Raw genomic sequence first — 17085 nt, 5'->3', positions numbered from 1 at the left:
AAAAATACAAAAATTGGCCAGGCTTGGTGGCACATGCCTGTAATCCCAGCTACTCAGGAGGCTGAGCCAGGAGAATCACTTGAACCCGGGAGGTGGAGTTTGCAGTGAGCTGATATCGTGCCACTGCACTCCAGCCTGGCCAACAGAGTGAGACTCTGTCTCAAAAAAAAAAAAAAAAAAAGAATTTATTCTCATAGTGATTTTCAAGAATACAGTACATTATTATTAACTATAGTCATGTACTAATTTCATTTTCTTAGGATATATACCCCATACTGGGATTACTGGTTTATAAGATAGTACTGATTTCTAATTTTTTTTTTTTGAGCAAGGCAGAGAAGGGTTTTATTGAGTGACAGAACAGCTCTTGATACGAGAGGGGATTGAACCTGAAGTGGGTTCTGTGTGAGAGGGGGCCAGAAGGCAGGTAGTCCCCTGTTTCTGATTTTTTGAAGAACCTCTGTACTGGTTTTCATAATGACTGTTCTAATTTACATTCCCACCAACAATGTGCAAGAGCTCCCTTCTCTTCTTATCCTCACCAACACTAGGTATTTTTTTTTTTGTCTTTTTTTTAAAGACGGTCTTGCTCTGTCACCCATGCTGGAGTGCAATAGCACAATCATGGCTCACTGCAGCCTTGGCCCCCCAGGCTCAAGCAGTCCTCAGTAGACTTATTAGGGAAGAACTTTTTCTTTTAACGGATAAATCAGAGTCTGTCTACCCACCAAATTTGCATTGATTTTTTTTTTCATTTAAGACAACTTGATACCTTGTGAGTTATTCTGATAAAAAGGAAAGGTGTGTATTGCTTTGTTTTTCATTAAGGTTACCCGTTGGTCTGTGATAGCCAGAGGAAAGAGACTCCCCCCTCATTTCCAGGCAGTGATAAAGAAGCCTCACGGCTGGAGCAAGAGTATGTCCATCAAGTTTATGAAGAGATTGCTGGGCACTTCAGCAGCACAAGACATACCCCTTGGCCGCACATTGTGGAGTTTTTGAAGGCTTTGCCAAGTGGTTCAATAGTGGCTGATATTGGATGTGGTAATGGAAAGTATCTTGGCATCAGTAAGGAGTTATATATGGCAAGTAATGTTGCTTTTGACTTTCTTTTTGCTTAATTTGCAGTGGTTATCATCATCTTTCTTCCTCATGATATAATCCTGTTTTTTTAGATCATTGCCAGAAAGTTATAACCAACAGATTGAAAATTAATGAACACTTCCCCATTCTTTCTTATTCCTCTAGGAATTTATGGGCACACCATCATTATATAATTTTTTCTCCCTTTAGATTTTGCTTTCTACCATATTATTTTATCAGTAAAACTATCTTATAGTTATAAAACTCTTTACAGATTAGAAAGGTTTTTTATAGAAATCATTTTTTGGCTTGGATCCCCCTAAGTATGAAGAAGATAAAGCTGATATTTTCATCCATCTTTTGTAAATAAAGAAATTGGGGCTCACAGTGATCATATTAATTTCCTGATGTCATATAAGTAGGGGACATAACTGGAACTTGAACCTATGTCTTCTACTCCAAACTTTATTCATAGTAGAAAAATATTTTCTATTTATTGGTATCTTACTGTTAAGGAAAGGAAGTCTCAAATAGATTAAAAACTGGACCAAGGTTACAGTGCTAGACCCAGAATTTGAACCCATTTCTGTCTGATTCCAGAGTGTCTGTTTTCAGTTACTATTTTTTTCTATGAGCCATTTTTTTTCTGCCGTGCTAAGAAGTAGGATGTTCTTGTTTTAGTGTATTGTTGTAAGTAATCATTTTTTAACATTGCTCTGTGAGGACTGGAGCTTCCCTTTCTCTAGATTAGGGGATTTAGGATGAGAGTAAGGGTAAAAAGGACGAGAGCAGCCGACATTCCTGGGTTATTGGAGTATGTCAGATTACTTCTCATCTTTATTTTTACTCCATCCTAGATATTGTGCACCTACATGAAGAAAGTTACTACAGTTGTCCCTTGGTATATAAAATTGAAGCCAAATCAAATAATAAATAAAAGGCATATTTAATGATCATAAAAGATTTAGCATAAAAGAGAAAAGTGATATACCATTATTCTAAGAGATTACATTTTTATCACCCCTATATGAGCAACAGTGGCTGTTCTTTGTAGGGCCATACATCTCAAATGCCTCTAGTTACAATCACCTAGGATTCTACTGAGGAAGTACAAAGAATACATCAAAATAAGTATATTAGTCCCTTGGTATCTGTGGGAAGTTAGTTCCGGGACCCTGTGGATACCAAAATCTGCAGAAGCTCAAGTCTCTGATACAAAATTATGTAGTATTTGCATATAACCTATACATATCCTCCTGTATATTTAAAATTATCTATAGATTACTTATGTAATACAATGTAAATGCTATCTAAATAGTTGTTAGACTGTATTGCTTAGGGACTAATGACAAGAAAAAAGTCTATACATATTCAGTAAAGATGGAATTTTTATTTTTTTAGCATTTTGACCTGGGGTTGCTTGAATCCCTGGATGTGCAACTCATAGATTCAGAGGACTGGTTGTATTGCAGCTTAGGAAATGTAGAGTTTGTACATTAAGAGGCAGATAAAAGAATAGCCTTTCATCACGATAAGACATTGCTATTCATATATTGTTACCATGTTTACAATTAAATTTTAATTTATAAAGAATAAGGCCTAGTGAGTTAAGTTTGTTCATGTTGAAGAGGAAATAGATCGTTGATGTGTCACTTAAAATCACAACAAACCACAGTTCAAAACGAGGTGATATTTTCTAGTGTTTTAATCTAAAGATATGTCCAAAAATGTTTCTCAGTAGGCTCTGCTTTTGCACTTTCTTGTTGATAATCCATGGTTTTATCTAGTCAGGTATCATTTGTGACAGTGAAACTAGGTCGAAATCAAATACACTGATTTAGTCATAGTGATAACATTATTATGTTGCAATTGAGAAGAATGATTTCTTGATAAACAGGAAACGAGCACAATATGCAGCTGATTCCAGAGGGAATATATTTGGAAGGATTAGAAAATCATAAGTACACTCACTCAGTTTATCAGCAGCAGTCTGTACATAATTCTTTCCTGTCTGTTGTTCCCCGGAGCTTACTTCATTGCCTGATTTCCAGGCAAACAGTACTTGGCACGTGGTAGAAGCTTACTAATTAGTGGTTTGTTGAATGGTGAGGAGCAAACCTGTGAATTTACCTTCAGCTTCTTACATGAAAATCAAAATATATACAGTGCTGTGTTTGGCAGCCTTGAAGGAATGTGACAACCTTAAAATGGGTGGGACTTACCACAGGATAAAATTACCTTTAGGATCTAGATTTCTCTTTTTATGTAGAATCCAGGGTACTCCTTATTCTTTATATTATAATAACTAACATTTGCATAGCACTTCAATGGTTAATTAAATATTTAGTATAGATCATTTCATTGGATGCTCATACTAACCCTGATAAATAGGTATTTTTCTCTTTATTTTTTAGGTGAGGAAACAGAGGCTTTGAGATTGTAAGTAGCTCTCCTAGGTTATTCAGCTAGTTATTGCTGAAACCAGAATTCAAATTCAGAGTTCATGGGTTGAGCATCCCTAATATGAAAATTTGAAATCTCGAATGCTACAAAATCTGAAACTTTTTGAGTAGCAACATGACGCTCAAAGGAAATGTTCATTGGAGGATTTCAGATTTTGGATTTTTGGATTAGGGACTCTCAACCAGTATGTATTCTGCAGATATTCCAAAATCCAAAAAATTCTGAAATCTAAAACACTTCTGGTCCCAAGCATTTGAAATAAGGGATATTCAACCTGTAGTATGCTCTTTTCACTGTACTTTACTGCCTCTGTTTATTTCTCTGCACTTTAAACTGTATATTACCAGTCTAATTTTCCTATAATTGCATATTTTCTTAATAGTTTTTAAAATGTTGTATATTTTTAAAAATAAAAATAATAGGCCGGGCACAGTGGCTTATGCCTATAATACCAGCATTTAGGGAGGCCGAGGTGGACAGATCACCTGAGGTTGGGAGTTCGAGACCAGCCTGATCAACATGGAGAAACCCCATCTCTACTAAAAATACAAAATTAGCTGGGCATGATGACGCATGCCTGTAATCCTAGCTACTTGGGAGGCTAAGGCAGGAGAATCACTTGAGCCTGGGAGGTGGAGGTAGCAGTGAGCCAAGAACCCACCATTGCACTCTAGCCTGGGCAATAAGAGCGAGACTCCGTCTCAAAAAAACAAAACAAAACAAAAAATATAACCAGCAGGGTACAGTGGCTTATGCCTATAATCCCAGTGATGAGGGAGGATCGCTTGAGGCCGGGAGTTCAAGACCAGGCTGGGCAACATATCAAGATCACATCTCCTAAAAAACAAAAAAAGTATCTAGGCATGGTGGTGCATGCCTGTTGCCGAGACCAGCTCGGTCAGGGAGACCCTAACCCAGCGGCACAAGAGGAATTAAAGACACACACACAGAAATATAGAGGTGTGAAGTGGGAAATCAGGGGTCTCACAGCCTTCAGAGCTGAGAGCCCCAAACAGAGATTTACCCACGTATTTATTAACAGCAAGCCGGTCATTAGCATTGTTTCTATAGGTATTCGAATAACTAAAAGTGTCCCTTATGGGAAACGGGATTAACTAAAGGTATCCCTTATGGGAAACGGGATTAACTAAAAGTATCCCTTATGGGAAACGAAGGGATGGGCCGAAATAAAGGGGTGGGTCTAGCTAGTTATCTGCAGCAGGAACATGCCCTTAAAGCACAGATCGCTCATGCTATTGTTTGTGGTTTAAGAACGCCTTTAAGAAGTTTTCCGCCCTGGGTGGGCCAGGTGTTCCTTGCCCTCATTCCGGTAAACCCACAACCTTCCAGCATGGGCATTATGCCATCATGAACATGTCACAGTGCTGCAGAGATTTTGTTTATGGCCAGTTTTGGGGCCAGTTTATGGCCAGATTTTGGGGGGCCTGTTCCCAACACCTGTAGTCTCAGCTGTCTGGGAGACTGAGGCAGGAGTTCAGGGCTGTGGTGAACCATAATTGCACACTGCATTTCAGCCTGGATGACAGAGTGAGACTTTGAGCCTAAAAATACATACATACATACATACATAACCATCATTCAGAAAATTGATGAAAAGAGAGGTATTTGCATAATCCTATCACCTTATTGTGATGAATATCCTTCTAATGTTTTTCCTATTAATGTTTTATGTAATAATGAATGTGCAATAATTTGATAACTCATTTATCTCACTTATTTTCATTCTGACATATAATCTTAAAATGTTTCTGAATTTTATAATACAGTACTTTTTCTCTATCTTATTTTTAAATTAAAGTTATTAAAAATGTTTTTAAAGGACAGATGAAATTATATGTATTTATTGTATATGATATGATGTTTTGAAGTATATATGCATTGTGGATTGACAAAATCTAGCAAATTAACATATGCATTACCTCACAAAGTTACCATTTTGTGGGGAGAACATTTACCATCCATTCTCTTAGCATTTTTCAAGAATACAATACATTGTTGTTAACTACAGTCACCATGTTGTACAGTAGATCTCTGGAATTTATTCCCCCTAACTGAGATTTTGTATCTTTTGATCAACATCTCCCCAGCTTCTCACCCCTCAGCTGTCTCAGTCCCTGGTAGCTACTGTTCTACTCTTGTTCTATGAAGTCAACATTTTTGGATTCCAAGTATGAGTGAGATCATGCAATACTTGCCTTCTGTGTCTGGCTTATTTCACTTAACCTAGTGTCCTCCAGGTTTATCCATATTGTTATAAATGGCAGGATTTTCTTCTTTGTTATAGCCAAATAGTATTCCATTGTGTATATATACCATGTTACTGTATTCATCCATTGATGGATATTTAGATTTATTCCATATCTTGGCTATTGTATATAATGTTGCAATAAACATGGGAGTGCAGATATCTCTTTGACCTGCTGATTTCATTTTCTTTGGATATATACCTAGCAGTAGGATGGCTGGATAGTATGGTAGTTCTATTTTTAATATTTTTGTGAAGCTTCCATACTGTTTTCCCTAGTGGCTGTCCTAATTTACATTCCCACCAACAGTATGTCAGGGTTCCCTTTTTCCCACATCCTCAACACCATTTGTTATCTTTTGTCTCTTTGATAATGACCAGATCTAACAAGTGTGAGGTAATATCTCATTGTTTTAATTTGCATTTTCTTGATGGTTAGTGATATTGAGCATTGTTTCATGTACTTGGCCATTTGTATGTCTTTTTAGAGAAATATATAATCAGGACCTTTGACCATTTTTAAATCAGGTTATTTGTTTTCTTGCAACAGAGTTATTTGAGTTATTTTGTTTTTGTTTTGTTTTGTTTCTGAGACAAGGTCTTGCTCTGTTGCCCAGGCTGGAGTGCAGTGGTATGATTACAGCTCACAGCCTCCTTGACCTTGTGGGCTCAATTGATCCTCCCACCTCAGCCTCTAATAGCTGGGACTACAGGTGCGCACCACCACACCCAGCTAATTTTTGTATTTTTTGTAGAGACAGGGTTTTGCCATGTTGCCCAGGCTGGTCTCAAGTGATCCAGGCCTGAGCTTAAGTGATCCACTCACCTTTGTCTCCCAAAGTATTGGGATTACAGGTGTGAGCCACTGTGCCCAGCCTGTTGATATATTTTGGATATTAATTCCTTATCAGATGTATAGTTTACAAGTATTTTCTCCCATTTTGTAGGTTGTCTCTTCTCTCTGATGATTGTTTCCTCAAGTTGAAGCTTTTTAGTTTGATCTAATCCCATTTGCCTATTTTTGCTTTAGTTAACTTTGTTTTTGGGGTCATATCCAAAAAATTATTGCCCAAGATCATGGAGCTTTTCTTGTGTGTTTTCTTCTAGTAGTTTCATAATTTTGGCTATTACATTTAAGCCTTTCATCCATTTTGAGTTGATTTTTGCAGATGGTGTGAGACAAGCATTTAATTTCATTCTTCTGCATGTGAATATTCAGTTTCCCTAACACCATTTATTGAAAAGACTTGGACTTTATTAATATTCTATCAGGTAGAAGTTACTGGAAGTTTGGTTGTGTTCTGTTTGGAAGTATTCTAAATAACACCGTAATGAACATGTATATTGAGAGTCAATGGGACAAGAAGGAAGAACATGGCTTTTGGAATGAGAAATACCAGGCTTTAAATTTTTGTTTCACCATTTAACGACGTTCACCTTTGAGCAAATTACTGATTTTCTTTGAGACAAAGTTTTCTCTTCTGCAATGTGGTGAAAATAGTACCTAACTCAAAGTGTGTTATGTGGATTAAGTGCATTGCTACAAAGAATCTGCTTTAACCTATATGTATACTCAGGAAAAGGCAGTTATTATTAGCCTGGTTAGTGTTTTCCCTAGTTTGGATTATTTTCTTAGGATAAATTTTTAGAAAGGTAATTATTGGGTCAAAAGTTATGAACATTATTTTCTTCCTTAAAAAATGGTTGGCATAATTGCTCTTTTAAATGGTTGAGCCAATTTGTATTTTATATGAGAGGAAGTTCTATCCTACTGACATTGCCAGAATATATTTTAGTTTTAAAATATTTTTGGTAGTTTAATGGAAGAAAAATGGAAAAACGGAACCTTGTTTTAGTTTGCACCTTTGCTTATCCGGTTGAATTTTTTTTATGTTTACTTGTACTTCCACAATTACATATTTAATGTTTGTTGAGGATTTTAAAAATTATATAAAAGTATAGGCTGGGCACCATGGCTCATACCTGTAATCCTAGCACTTTGAGAGGCTGAGGTGGGAAGACTGCCTGAGACCAGGAGTTCGAGACCAGCCTGGGCAACATGGCAAGACCTTGAGTCCAGGAGGCCGAGGCTGCAGTGAGCTGTGTTTGTGCCACTGCACTCCAGCCTGGATGACAGAGTGAGACCCTGTCTCCAAAAAAAAAAAAAAAATACATTTTAAGCCCAATATATGTTTTAATGTCATTGATCTTCACCCAGCACACAGAAATATGTAGCTTTACACAAGTCCTTGAATATATGTGGGTTTTTATCAAGCCATTTTCTGTCCTGTTGACATGATGCAACATTATTAGGGAGATTTTTCAAATGCTTTACCATTCTTGGTTTTAAAAATTTAAATATGGAAAGAAGGAAGAGGAGAAAAAATAGTGACTATATGACTATGGAAGACAGGCAAAAAGAGTAAAAGATGAAAGTACTGAGCCAGGCGTGAGTCAGGTCGTTGGTCAGTGGGGAATCTACATCAGATCTGGTGCTTTATTGCTAAAATTGGCCTTGCTCTTTCTTGTTGGGGTAAAGGAGTGCTGTGTACAAATAGCCGTAAGAGCCTGGCAAGGAGAGGGAAATCTTCTCTTGTTTTGTTTGACTGTTGTTCTCCATGTTCTGTCTTATCTGTGGCTGTCAGGCAATAACTTTCCTCCTTTGAATAACTATCGAGCCATATCCCTGAGGATTTTTTTTTAATAGGCAGGTTGGATTTCTTTCTGTTGACTTTTAGCAAGGTATAGCTATCTGTCAGAGTTGGGCATACTTGAAACTTCCAATTCCATGAACCGAATTTAAATGTAACAAAAAAGGAGGCAAGCACCAAAATATAATGTTCAGATTATTTGAATTGTATTGTCATCTTGATATTGTGATTGTTGGCTGATGGCATAGAATATGGATGAAAATAAATAATAAGTAATAATCCAGGCATGTATCTTACACAGGTAAAGGGAAAATTAATTGGGAATCATGTCACTGTTGTTATTAATAGGCCCTTAGTACTTTTTATCTTAAAATATATTAAAGATAAATTGCTGTACTTTACCTCTAGCTTGATATCTTTTATTTCACTTTAAAATTAAAGCAGCTCTAGGATAAAATATAGAAGCTGTTTAATACCAATTACAAATTGAGCCAACTCATTAAGTATGACTAGTATGGCAATGTGATTTAACTCAGTAAGAATTTTTTTTTATTTCCGTTCTTTTATTGTGCATTTATAACATAAACTCTGTAATGTAATGTTTCATTTTAAGATCTTTTTCTTCCTCTAGGGAATTAATAACATAGCACTTTAAGGAACTTTTAATAAAAATACTATTTCTTTTGGTAAATTGAATGTCACTACTTAGTATCAGAGACAATATTACATTCTTCACTGCATACTCATGTAAATCTTAAAAGCCTGCTTGAAATCTATATATGCTTGCGGGTCTAAAAAAAGGCCAGATTAAATTTTTTTTAAAATTTTTATCTTAGGTTCAAGGGTACATGTGCAGGTTTGCTATATAGGTAAATTGTATGTCACAGGGATTCAGTGTACAGATTATTTCATCACCCAGGTAGTATGCATAGTACCTGATAGGTGGTTTTTTTTATCCGCACCCCCCTCCCTCCTTTGACCCTTAAGTAGGCCCCAGTGTCTGTTGTTGCCTTCTTTGTGTCCATGTGTACTCAGTATTTAGCTCTTAGTTATACGTGAAAACATGCAGTATTTGGTTTTCAGCACCTGCATCAGTTTGCTTAGAGTAATGGCCTCCAGCTCCATCCATGTTGCATGCAGCAAGTGACATGATCTCATTCTTTTTTATGGTTGTATAGTATTCCACAGTGTGTAACACATTTGTTTACCCAGTCTACTGTTGATGGGCACCTAGGTTGATTCCATGTCATTACTGTTGTGAATAGTGCTGCAGTGAACATATGAGTGCGTATGTCTTTATGGCAGAACAATTTATATTCTTTTGGATATATACCCAATAATGGAATTGCTTGGTCAAATGGTAATTCTCTTTTAAGTTCTTTGAGAAATTGCCAAACTGCTTTCCACAGTGGGTGAACTCATTCCCACTAGCAGTGTATAAGAATTCTCTTTTCTCTGCAACCTCACCAGCATGTTATTTTTTTGACTTTTTAACAATAGCCGTGCTGACTGGTCTGAGATGGTATCTCATTGTGGTTTTGATTTACATTTCTCTAATGATTACTGATGTTGAGCTTTTTTCATATGCTTTTTGGCCACATGCATGTCTTTTGAAAAGTATCTGTTTGTGTCTTTTGCCCTCTTCTTAATGGGACCGATTGGTTTTTGCATGTTAATTTGTTTAAGTTCCTTATAGATTCTGCATATTAGACCTTTGTCAGATCCATAGTTTGCAAATATTTTCTCCCATTCCGTAGGTTGTCTGTTCACTCTGTTGATAGTTTCTTTTGCTGTGCGGAAGCTCTTTAGTTTAATTAGGTCCCATTTGTCAATTTTTGTTTTTGTGACAGTTGTTTTTGTTGTCTTTGTCATGAAGTCCTTGCCAGAGCCTATGTCCAGAATGGTATTTCCTAGGTTATCTTCCAGAGTTTTTGTAGTCTTAGGTTTTACATTTAATCAGTCTTGTGTTGATTTTTATATATAATGTGAGGAAGGTGTACAGTTTCAATCTTCTACACATGGCCTGCCAGTTATCCCAGCATGTTTTGATATGAGCATTCATATTCTTTATTCTCAGAAGGGCTGAGGGAACCCTAGGTTCAGTGCTCATTATATCAAAAAATTAAAAGAGTAAATACACAGTTTAGATGGCCACTTCTGTTTGACTAAATCTGCTTATATAATTCTTTTCTGTATTACTGAGTTTGAGTTAAGGAAAAAATTATCCAGGCATAATTATCAGTGACTTAACATTTCTTGTGGCCTGGTGCAGTGGTTCATGCCTATAATCCCAGCACTTTGGGAGGCCGAGACAGGCAGATGACTTGAGCCCAGGAGTGTGAGGCCAGCCTAGGCAACATGGTGAAACCTCATCTCTACAAAAAATAAAACAAATGCTGGGCATGGTGGTATGCACCTATACCCCCAGCTACTTGGGAGACTGAGGCAAGAGGATCACCTGGGCCTGGGAGGTGGAGGCTGCCGTGGGCTGGGATTGCACCACTGCACACTCGAGCTTAGGTAATAGAGTGCGACCCTGTCTCAAAACCAAAACAAACAAACAAACAAACAAAAAAACCCTTAAAAAAAAAAGTCTTAAATCCCTCCCATTTATTCCCCAATTTATGTGGGCACATTGCAAAATGTGTGTGTGTGTGTGTCTGTATATTACATATATATGTGATATTCTTAGAACTAAGCAGCAAAACTGTGTACAACAACTACAACAACAAAACTAGAGAGAAAGAAGATAGGAAATCCCAGCTCCTAGAAACTTCTCACAGAACCAGATGCATGCATAAGGCATGCTAGGTCTCACCTGTTAAGGGAGAGAAAAGCATATTGCTAGCTGCCCGCCATGCTAGCAATCAGTGCTATAGGATTGTTTGGGTATATGAAAAGACTTAATTAAATATCATTTTATAAATTTTGAATTCAACACTTTATTCTTGATAAGTTTTGGCATTTAGCAGAAAAAGAGTAGCTTTAAAAAATAAAAAAAAATTGTCTGGGCGCGTTGGCTCACACCTGTAATCCCAGCACTTTGGGAGGCAGAGGCGGGCAGATCACCTGAGGATGGGAGTTCGAGACCAGCCTGACCAACATGGAGAAACCCCATCTCTAATAAAAATAAAAAATTAGCCAGGCATGTTGGCTCATGCCTGTAATCCTAGCTACTTGGGAGGCTGAGGCAGGAGAATTGCTTGAACCCGGGATGTGGAGGTTGCCATGAGCTGAGATCGCGCCATTGCACTCCAGCCTGGGCAACAAGAGTGAAACTGCGTCTCAAAAAAAAAATTATTTTGATTTTTTTTGGGGGGGATTTTATTTTCTGATTGTAAAAGTAATCCATGTTGAAAAGTATAAAGAAGCAGAAAGAAAATCGCCTATCCTTCTGCTACCTGGGATATCACAATATAGTATATATGGTAATGAGAGATATCTTAGAACATCTTATTTGCAGCTCCCCCCAAAAGACTGTCTATGTTTATGGGATACGTTCCAGTTTTAAATGTGTGATATTACAGAAACATCCAGATTCTGAATGGTCATCAATTAGCTGTATATTTGGACCTCCCATTTCCACCACTATCATTTTTATTCCAGTCTTTTTGTTTCACTGATTGGAGTTCTATTTGATATCTGTTAAGGTAATAAATGCTGCCCTGTACAATTTTATACTGGCTGTAAGAACTGATAATATCATGGTTTCAGACCATTTCACAATGAATGTGATATCTGTCTAATGACTTTAAGGTATGGAATAAGTTCATAGTTCTTAATTTCATGTGAAATTTAAACAACATGTTATGGAATTCCTTCTCTGTTACAGATTGGTTGTGATCGTAGCCAAAACCTTGTGGACATTTGTAGAGAGAGGCAATTTCAGGCTTTTGTTTGTGATGCATTGGCAGTACCAGTCCGCAGTGGGTCTTGTGATGCCTGCATCTCCATTGCTGTTATTCATCATTTTGCAACAGCAGTAAGTACGGTCTTTCTTTCTCTTAAGAACTTGTAGGTAAAGCAGCAGGAAGAGTTCATGAATGTTGCTGATTTTTGTCCCTGTTTTAGCTTTTCGTTTTTTCCATTCTCTTTTCTTGTCACAGTTTGCCCTCTTTGTAAGAGAGCATGCAGAATGAAGATGGGCAACTGTTTAAGTATCTTCTACTTAAACAGAGGCCTGATGAGACTCTACCCTTCTATTGCTGCATGCTTTCACCTCTTTCCTACCCCAAGTCTCATTCACTTCTAAATGCCTTCCTTCAAACCCAGAGTCAGAGAATTTTAGCTGGAAGAGAATTTGAGATCATCAGCTCTGGGCTTCTTGAGTATACTATCTCCTCAGGCTCTGAGTCCCTTCTCTGTTTCTTTCTCAGCTTTTCTTTCTCAACTCATAGTTTTATCCCTGACATGTGAGTGTTACTTCTTTCCCATTCTGTTTTTCTTCCTTTCCTATTCTTTTTTTTCAAAACTCTGTCTTTTTTAGCTGGTAGTAGTATGTTGACGCTTAGTATGTTCTTAGTTTTAAAATAAATGAATTTAATATTTAATATTTTCTTTCTTTCTTTAAAGAACAAAAGACCACTTATTTTTCTTGGGTGTCAGCAGTCATTCCCTTGATTTAAGCAATAGCTTTATAGCTCACCTTATGGTTCACCAGCAGTTTCAGTAGACCTTATGACTTGACTGATCAAAACAAATCAAAACAAATCAGAAAACTGTCTGTGTCATTAGTCTTTTTATTTTTAATAGTAACCAAGAGATTCTGCTGGGCTGCAGCAAACAATATTAGGTTCTTTACAGCAAAAGCCACTAGGCTTCAGTGGCTTTCAGAGGCATTATTGCAAATAGAGAAAGGCTTGAAAGGAGCAGCTATACCAGTAAATTTAAAAATCCGCTTCATTTGGAAGAAATGTTTGGCACACATTGGTGTGTGCTACAACTTCAGCTTCAGCTACAACTCAGTTGTTGTATTATAACTTATTACTATAACTTATTTTCAAGTTATAAAAGATAATAATGTACACAAATATATCTATATCCATTTTTTGCAATCACAAATATATGTTGGATACCCTCCCCTGTATGAAGTTCTATATGATCATCTTACAAATCTGTCATGTCCAACTTTCTCTCCATATATATTGTCATTTATTTAAAAAATAATTCATTGACCACATGGAAAGGAATGAAATTGGATCCTTACATTACACCATATGCAAAAAAAAAAAAAAAAATGGATCAAAGACTTATACAGAAGAGCCAAAACTATAAAATTCTAAGAAGAAAACATGAGAAAACCTTCATGACGTTGTATTTGGCAATGATTTCTTGGATATGATACTAAAAGCACAGGCAACAAAACAAAAAATAGATAAATTAGACTTCATCAAAATTAAAAACTTGTACATCAAACAACAGTCTGCAGAGTGAAAACTTAGTCCACAAAATAGAAGAAAATATTTGCAAATTGTATATCTGATAAGGAATTAATATCCACAATATATAAAGAACAACAAAAATACAACAATAACAAAACAATTTAAAAACGGACAAAGGACTTAAATAGACATTTTTCCAAAGAAGATATACAAATGACCAATGAGCACATGAAAAGATACTCAGCATCACTAATCATTAGGGAATGCAAATCAAAACCATAATGAGATACCACTTCACATACATTAGGATGGCTATTATCGGAAATATAGAAAATAACAAGTGTTGGCAAGGATGTGGAGAAATTGGAACTCTTGTGCATTGCTGGTGGGAATGGAAAATGGATCAGCCACTGTGGAAAACAGTACAGTGGTTCCTCAAAAAATTGAACATAGAATTACCACATGATTCAGCAATTCTGCTTCTAGATACATACCCAAAAAAATTGAAAGCAGAGACTCGAACAGATATTTATACACCTATGTTCATAGCAGCATTATTCACAACAGCCAAAAGGTGGAAACAACTCAAATGTTCATTAATGGATGAATAGATAAACAAAATATGGTATGTACCTATAAGGGAATATTATTAAGCCTTAGGAAGGAAATTCTGACACATGCTACAACATGGATGAACCTTGAGGATATTATGCTAAGTGAAATAAGCCAGACACAAAAGGACAAATACTATATCATTCTACTTATATGAACTACTTAGAATAGTTAAATTCATAGAGACAGAAAGTGGAACAGTTGTTACCAGCGGCTGTGGGAGGGAGGCATGGGAGTTGTTATGATTTAATTGATACAGAGTTTCAGTTTGGGATGATGAAAAAAATTCTGGAGATGGATAATAGTGATGGTTGCACAACCATTAAGTATGAATGTACTTAATGTCACTCAGTTGTACACTTAAAAATGGTTAAAATAGCAAATTTTGTTACATATATTTTACCACAATAAAAATAAGTCATTGAGGCCGGCTGTGGCAGCTCATGCCTGTCATCCCAGTGCTTTGGAAGGCCAAAGCGAGTGGATCACTTGAGGTCAAGAGTCTGAGAGCAGCCTGGCCAACAAAGCAAAACTCCATTTTACTAAAAATACAAAACTATCTGGGTGTGGTGGCACACGCCTGTAATCCCAGCTACTCAGGAGACTGAGACGTGAGAATTGCATGAACCCAGGAGGTGGAAGTTGCAGTGAGCCGAGATCGTGCCACTGTACTCCAGCCTGGGTGACAGAGAGAGACTCTATCTCAAAAAAAAAAAAGGCATTGAAAATCAGTTACACCCTACTATTAAGCAAATAGCTGGGCACAAGATGGAGAAGACTCAGTCCCTGCTTCATAGAGGTCATAGTTTAGTGGAGGAGGCAGCATTATTTATTTATTTATTTATAATTTGTTGGATTTATGTGTTGCTGGTTGAATGCCATAGTTATGATTTGGACTTAGAGAGTCATTGAAAGGTCTAACACATGGGAATACCTTGATGAGATAAATGCCTGATAGAGATCATTTTTATGGCACTGTGAAAGATGATACAGGGTAGAAGATAAGATTTTATGTGGAAAATCTCATCCAAGTATCTGGACACATTGAGGTAAGGGAATTTAAAGAGTCTACTGACCTGTGCCACATCCCTTCAGTACTACAGTGTTCTTTTCAACTGATCCCAGGATATCTCTATTTTAATCCAGTTTACATTCCGGTGCCAGTCTCTTCTTCCCTGACACCACTGCTTCTACTATTTGACATTCTTTTTACTTTTGTGACCTTGAACAAACATTTTTAGTGATTTCTGAATACTTAGGTTGCTCAACTGTAAAATAATGATGACAATAGCCTATCTCACAGGCCTGTCAGGATAAATGAGACAATACATAAAGTACTTGTTATAGTGTATTATACATAATAAAAGCTCAGAAAATATTAGTTATTATTATTTTAATAATCTTTTTTCCACCATTTTTATAAAATGGTCTCGTCTTATTTTTTAGCTTAATTTCCCGATATTTCCCAGCTCCTTAAACCCAACTTGGAAAAATCCTCACAAAGTTTCCTTCTATTAATTCACTTCTCTATATATCAGTCATGCTGAAGATGCTTCCTCCTATTTTAACATATAACTTGAGATTATTTCCTGGGCTTTTTGGCCATTTTGAATGGGCTACTTGGGTGTACAATACAATGTATGTTACTTTGACAATTAAGGAAGGCATTATCTAAGGCTAAGAGAGCTGTGGAACTGGAAATATTAATTTCTGTTTATCAAATATTGTATGTATCTTAGTTCTCTTTCATTGCCAGCCTTATTTCCATAATGTAGTTTATTATTACATTTTTTCCTCTTTTGTTAGCTTGCTGATTAGATATTCTTTTATTGTTTTTTAAATGGTTACCCTAGACATGACAACATATATCTCTGGCATTATAGTCTACCTTAAATTGGCATGATTACCCCTTCCTGACAATGTAAGACTTCATTAATAACATTTAACCCCTTCTGCCTTTTATTGCATTATTATTATATGTTATTATTTTATTGTTTTAAGCTCTCAACCTTCATTTATATTTCTTCACATTATTTACCCTTTCTGGTATTCTTCCTTTTTTCCTGCATCTTCAGAGTTTCAGAGGAAGTAGGTTTCTTTTGCTCGAAGAGTTCTCTGTGCTATTTTCTTTAGTGACACATTCTCTCAGCTTGTATCTGAAATCTCTTTATGCTGCCTTCGTCTTACAAATTATATTTTTAGTAGGTATTAAATTCTTGATTGACACTGTTTTCTGTATTTTCCCCTCTTTTTCATCTCTGTGCTTCAAACTGGGTAATTTATAGTGACCTGAACTATAGTTTAATACTTATCTTTGTAAATGTATTTAATTTGCTAAAAATTTAAATTCATCTTGTTTTCTAGAATTTCTAACTTCTTAATATATTTTATCATTACTGAAATTCTTGATCTTTTCCTCTGGTTTTTTGAACATACTAACCATAGTTATTAAAAAGGCTTTGTTTGGGGATTTATTTCTATGGTCTTTTTTTTTTTTCTCTGTTTTTCGGTCCTTGGTCATCATTTTTAGCATACTTCATAATTTTTCATTGTATGCTGGGCATTTTATGTTAAAAGATTTGGGTACTTTTTCTCTGAAGGAAGTTAAATTTTTCTAAGGACAAGCAGA

General features: G+C 36.3%; 1 protein-coding gene across 4 annotated transcripts in view; it reads left to right on the top strand.

Moving 5' to 3' along the window:
* ALKBH8 (alkB homolog 8, tRNA methyltransferase) overlaps window positions 1-17085 on the top strand; it is a 73503-nt gene that overhangs the window by 44339 nt on the left and 12079 nt on the right. For all 4 annotated transcript variants that reach the window (XM_063636480.1, XM_055272977.2, XM_063636477.1 and 1 more), the window contains exons 10-11: window positions 829-1085; window positions 12296-12445. In XM_063636480.1, the coding sequence (XP_063492550.1) occupies window positions 829-1085; window positions 12296-12445 (407 nt within the window). The remainder of the gene's footprint in view (window positions 1-828; window positions 1086-12295; window positions 12446-17085) is intronic.

The sequence above is a fragment of the Symphalangus syndactylus genome, chromosome 3 (assembly GCF_028878055.3).
Source record: "Symphalangus syndactylus isolate Jambi chromosome 3, NHGRI_mSymSyn1-v2.1_pri, whole genome shotgun sequence".
In the NCBI taxonomy this organism is placed as follows: domain Eukaryota; kingdom Metazoa; phylum Chordata; class Mammalia; order Primates; family Hylobatidae; genus Symphalangus; species Symphalangus syndactylus.
Note: the sequence above shows the minus strand (reverse complement) of the source record. Positions and strands in the feature narration are given on the sequence as shown.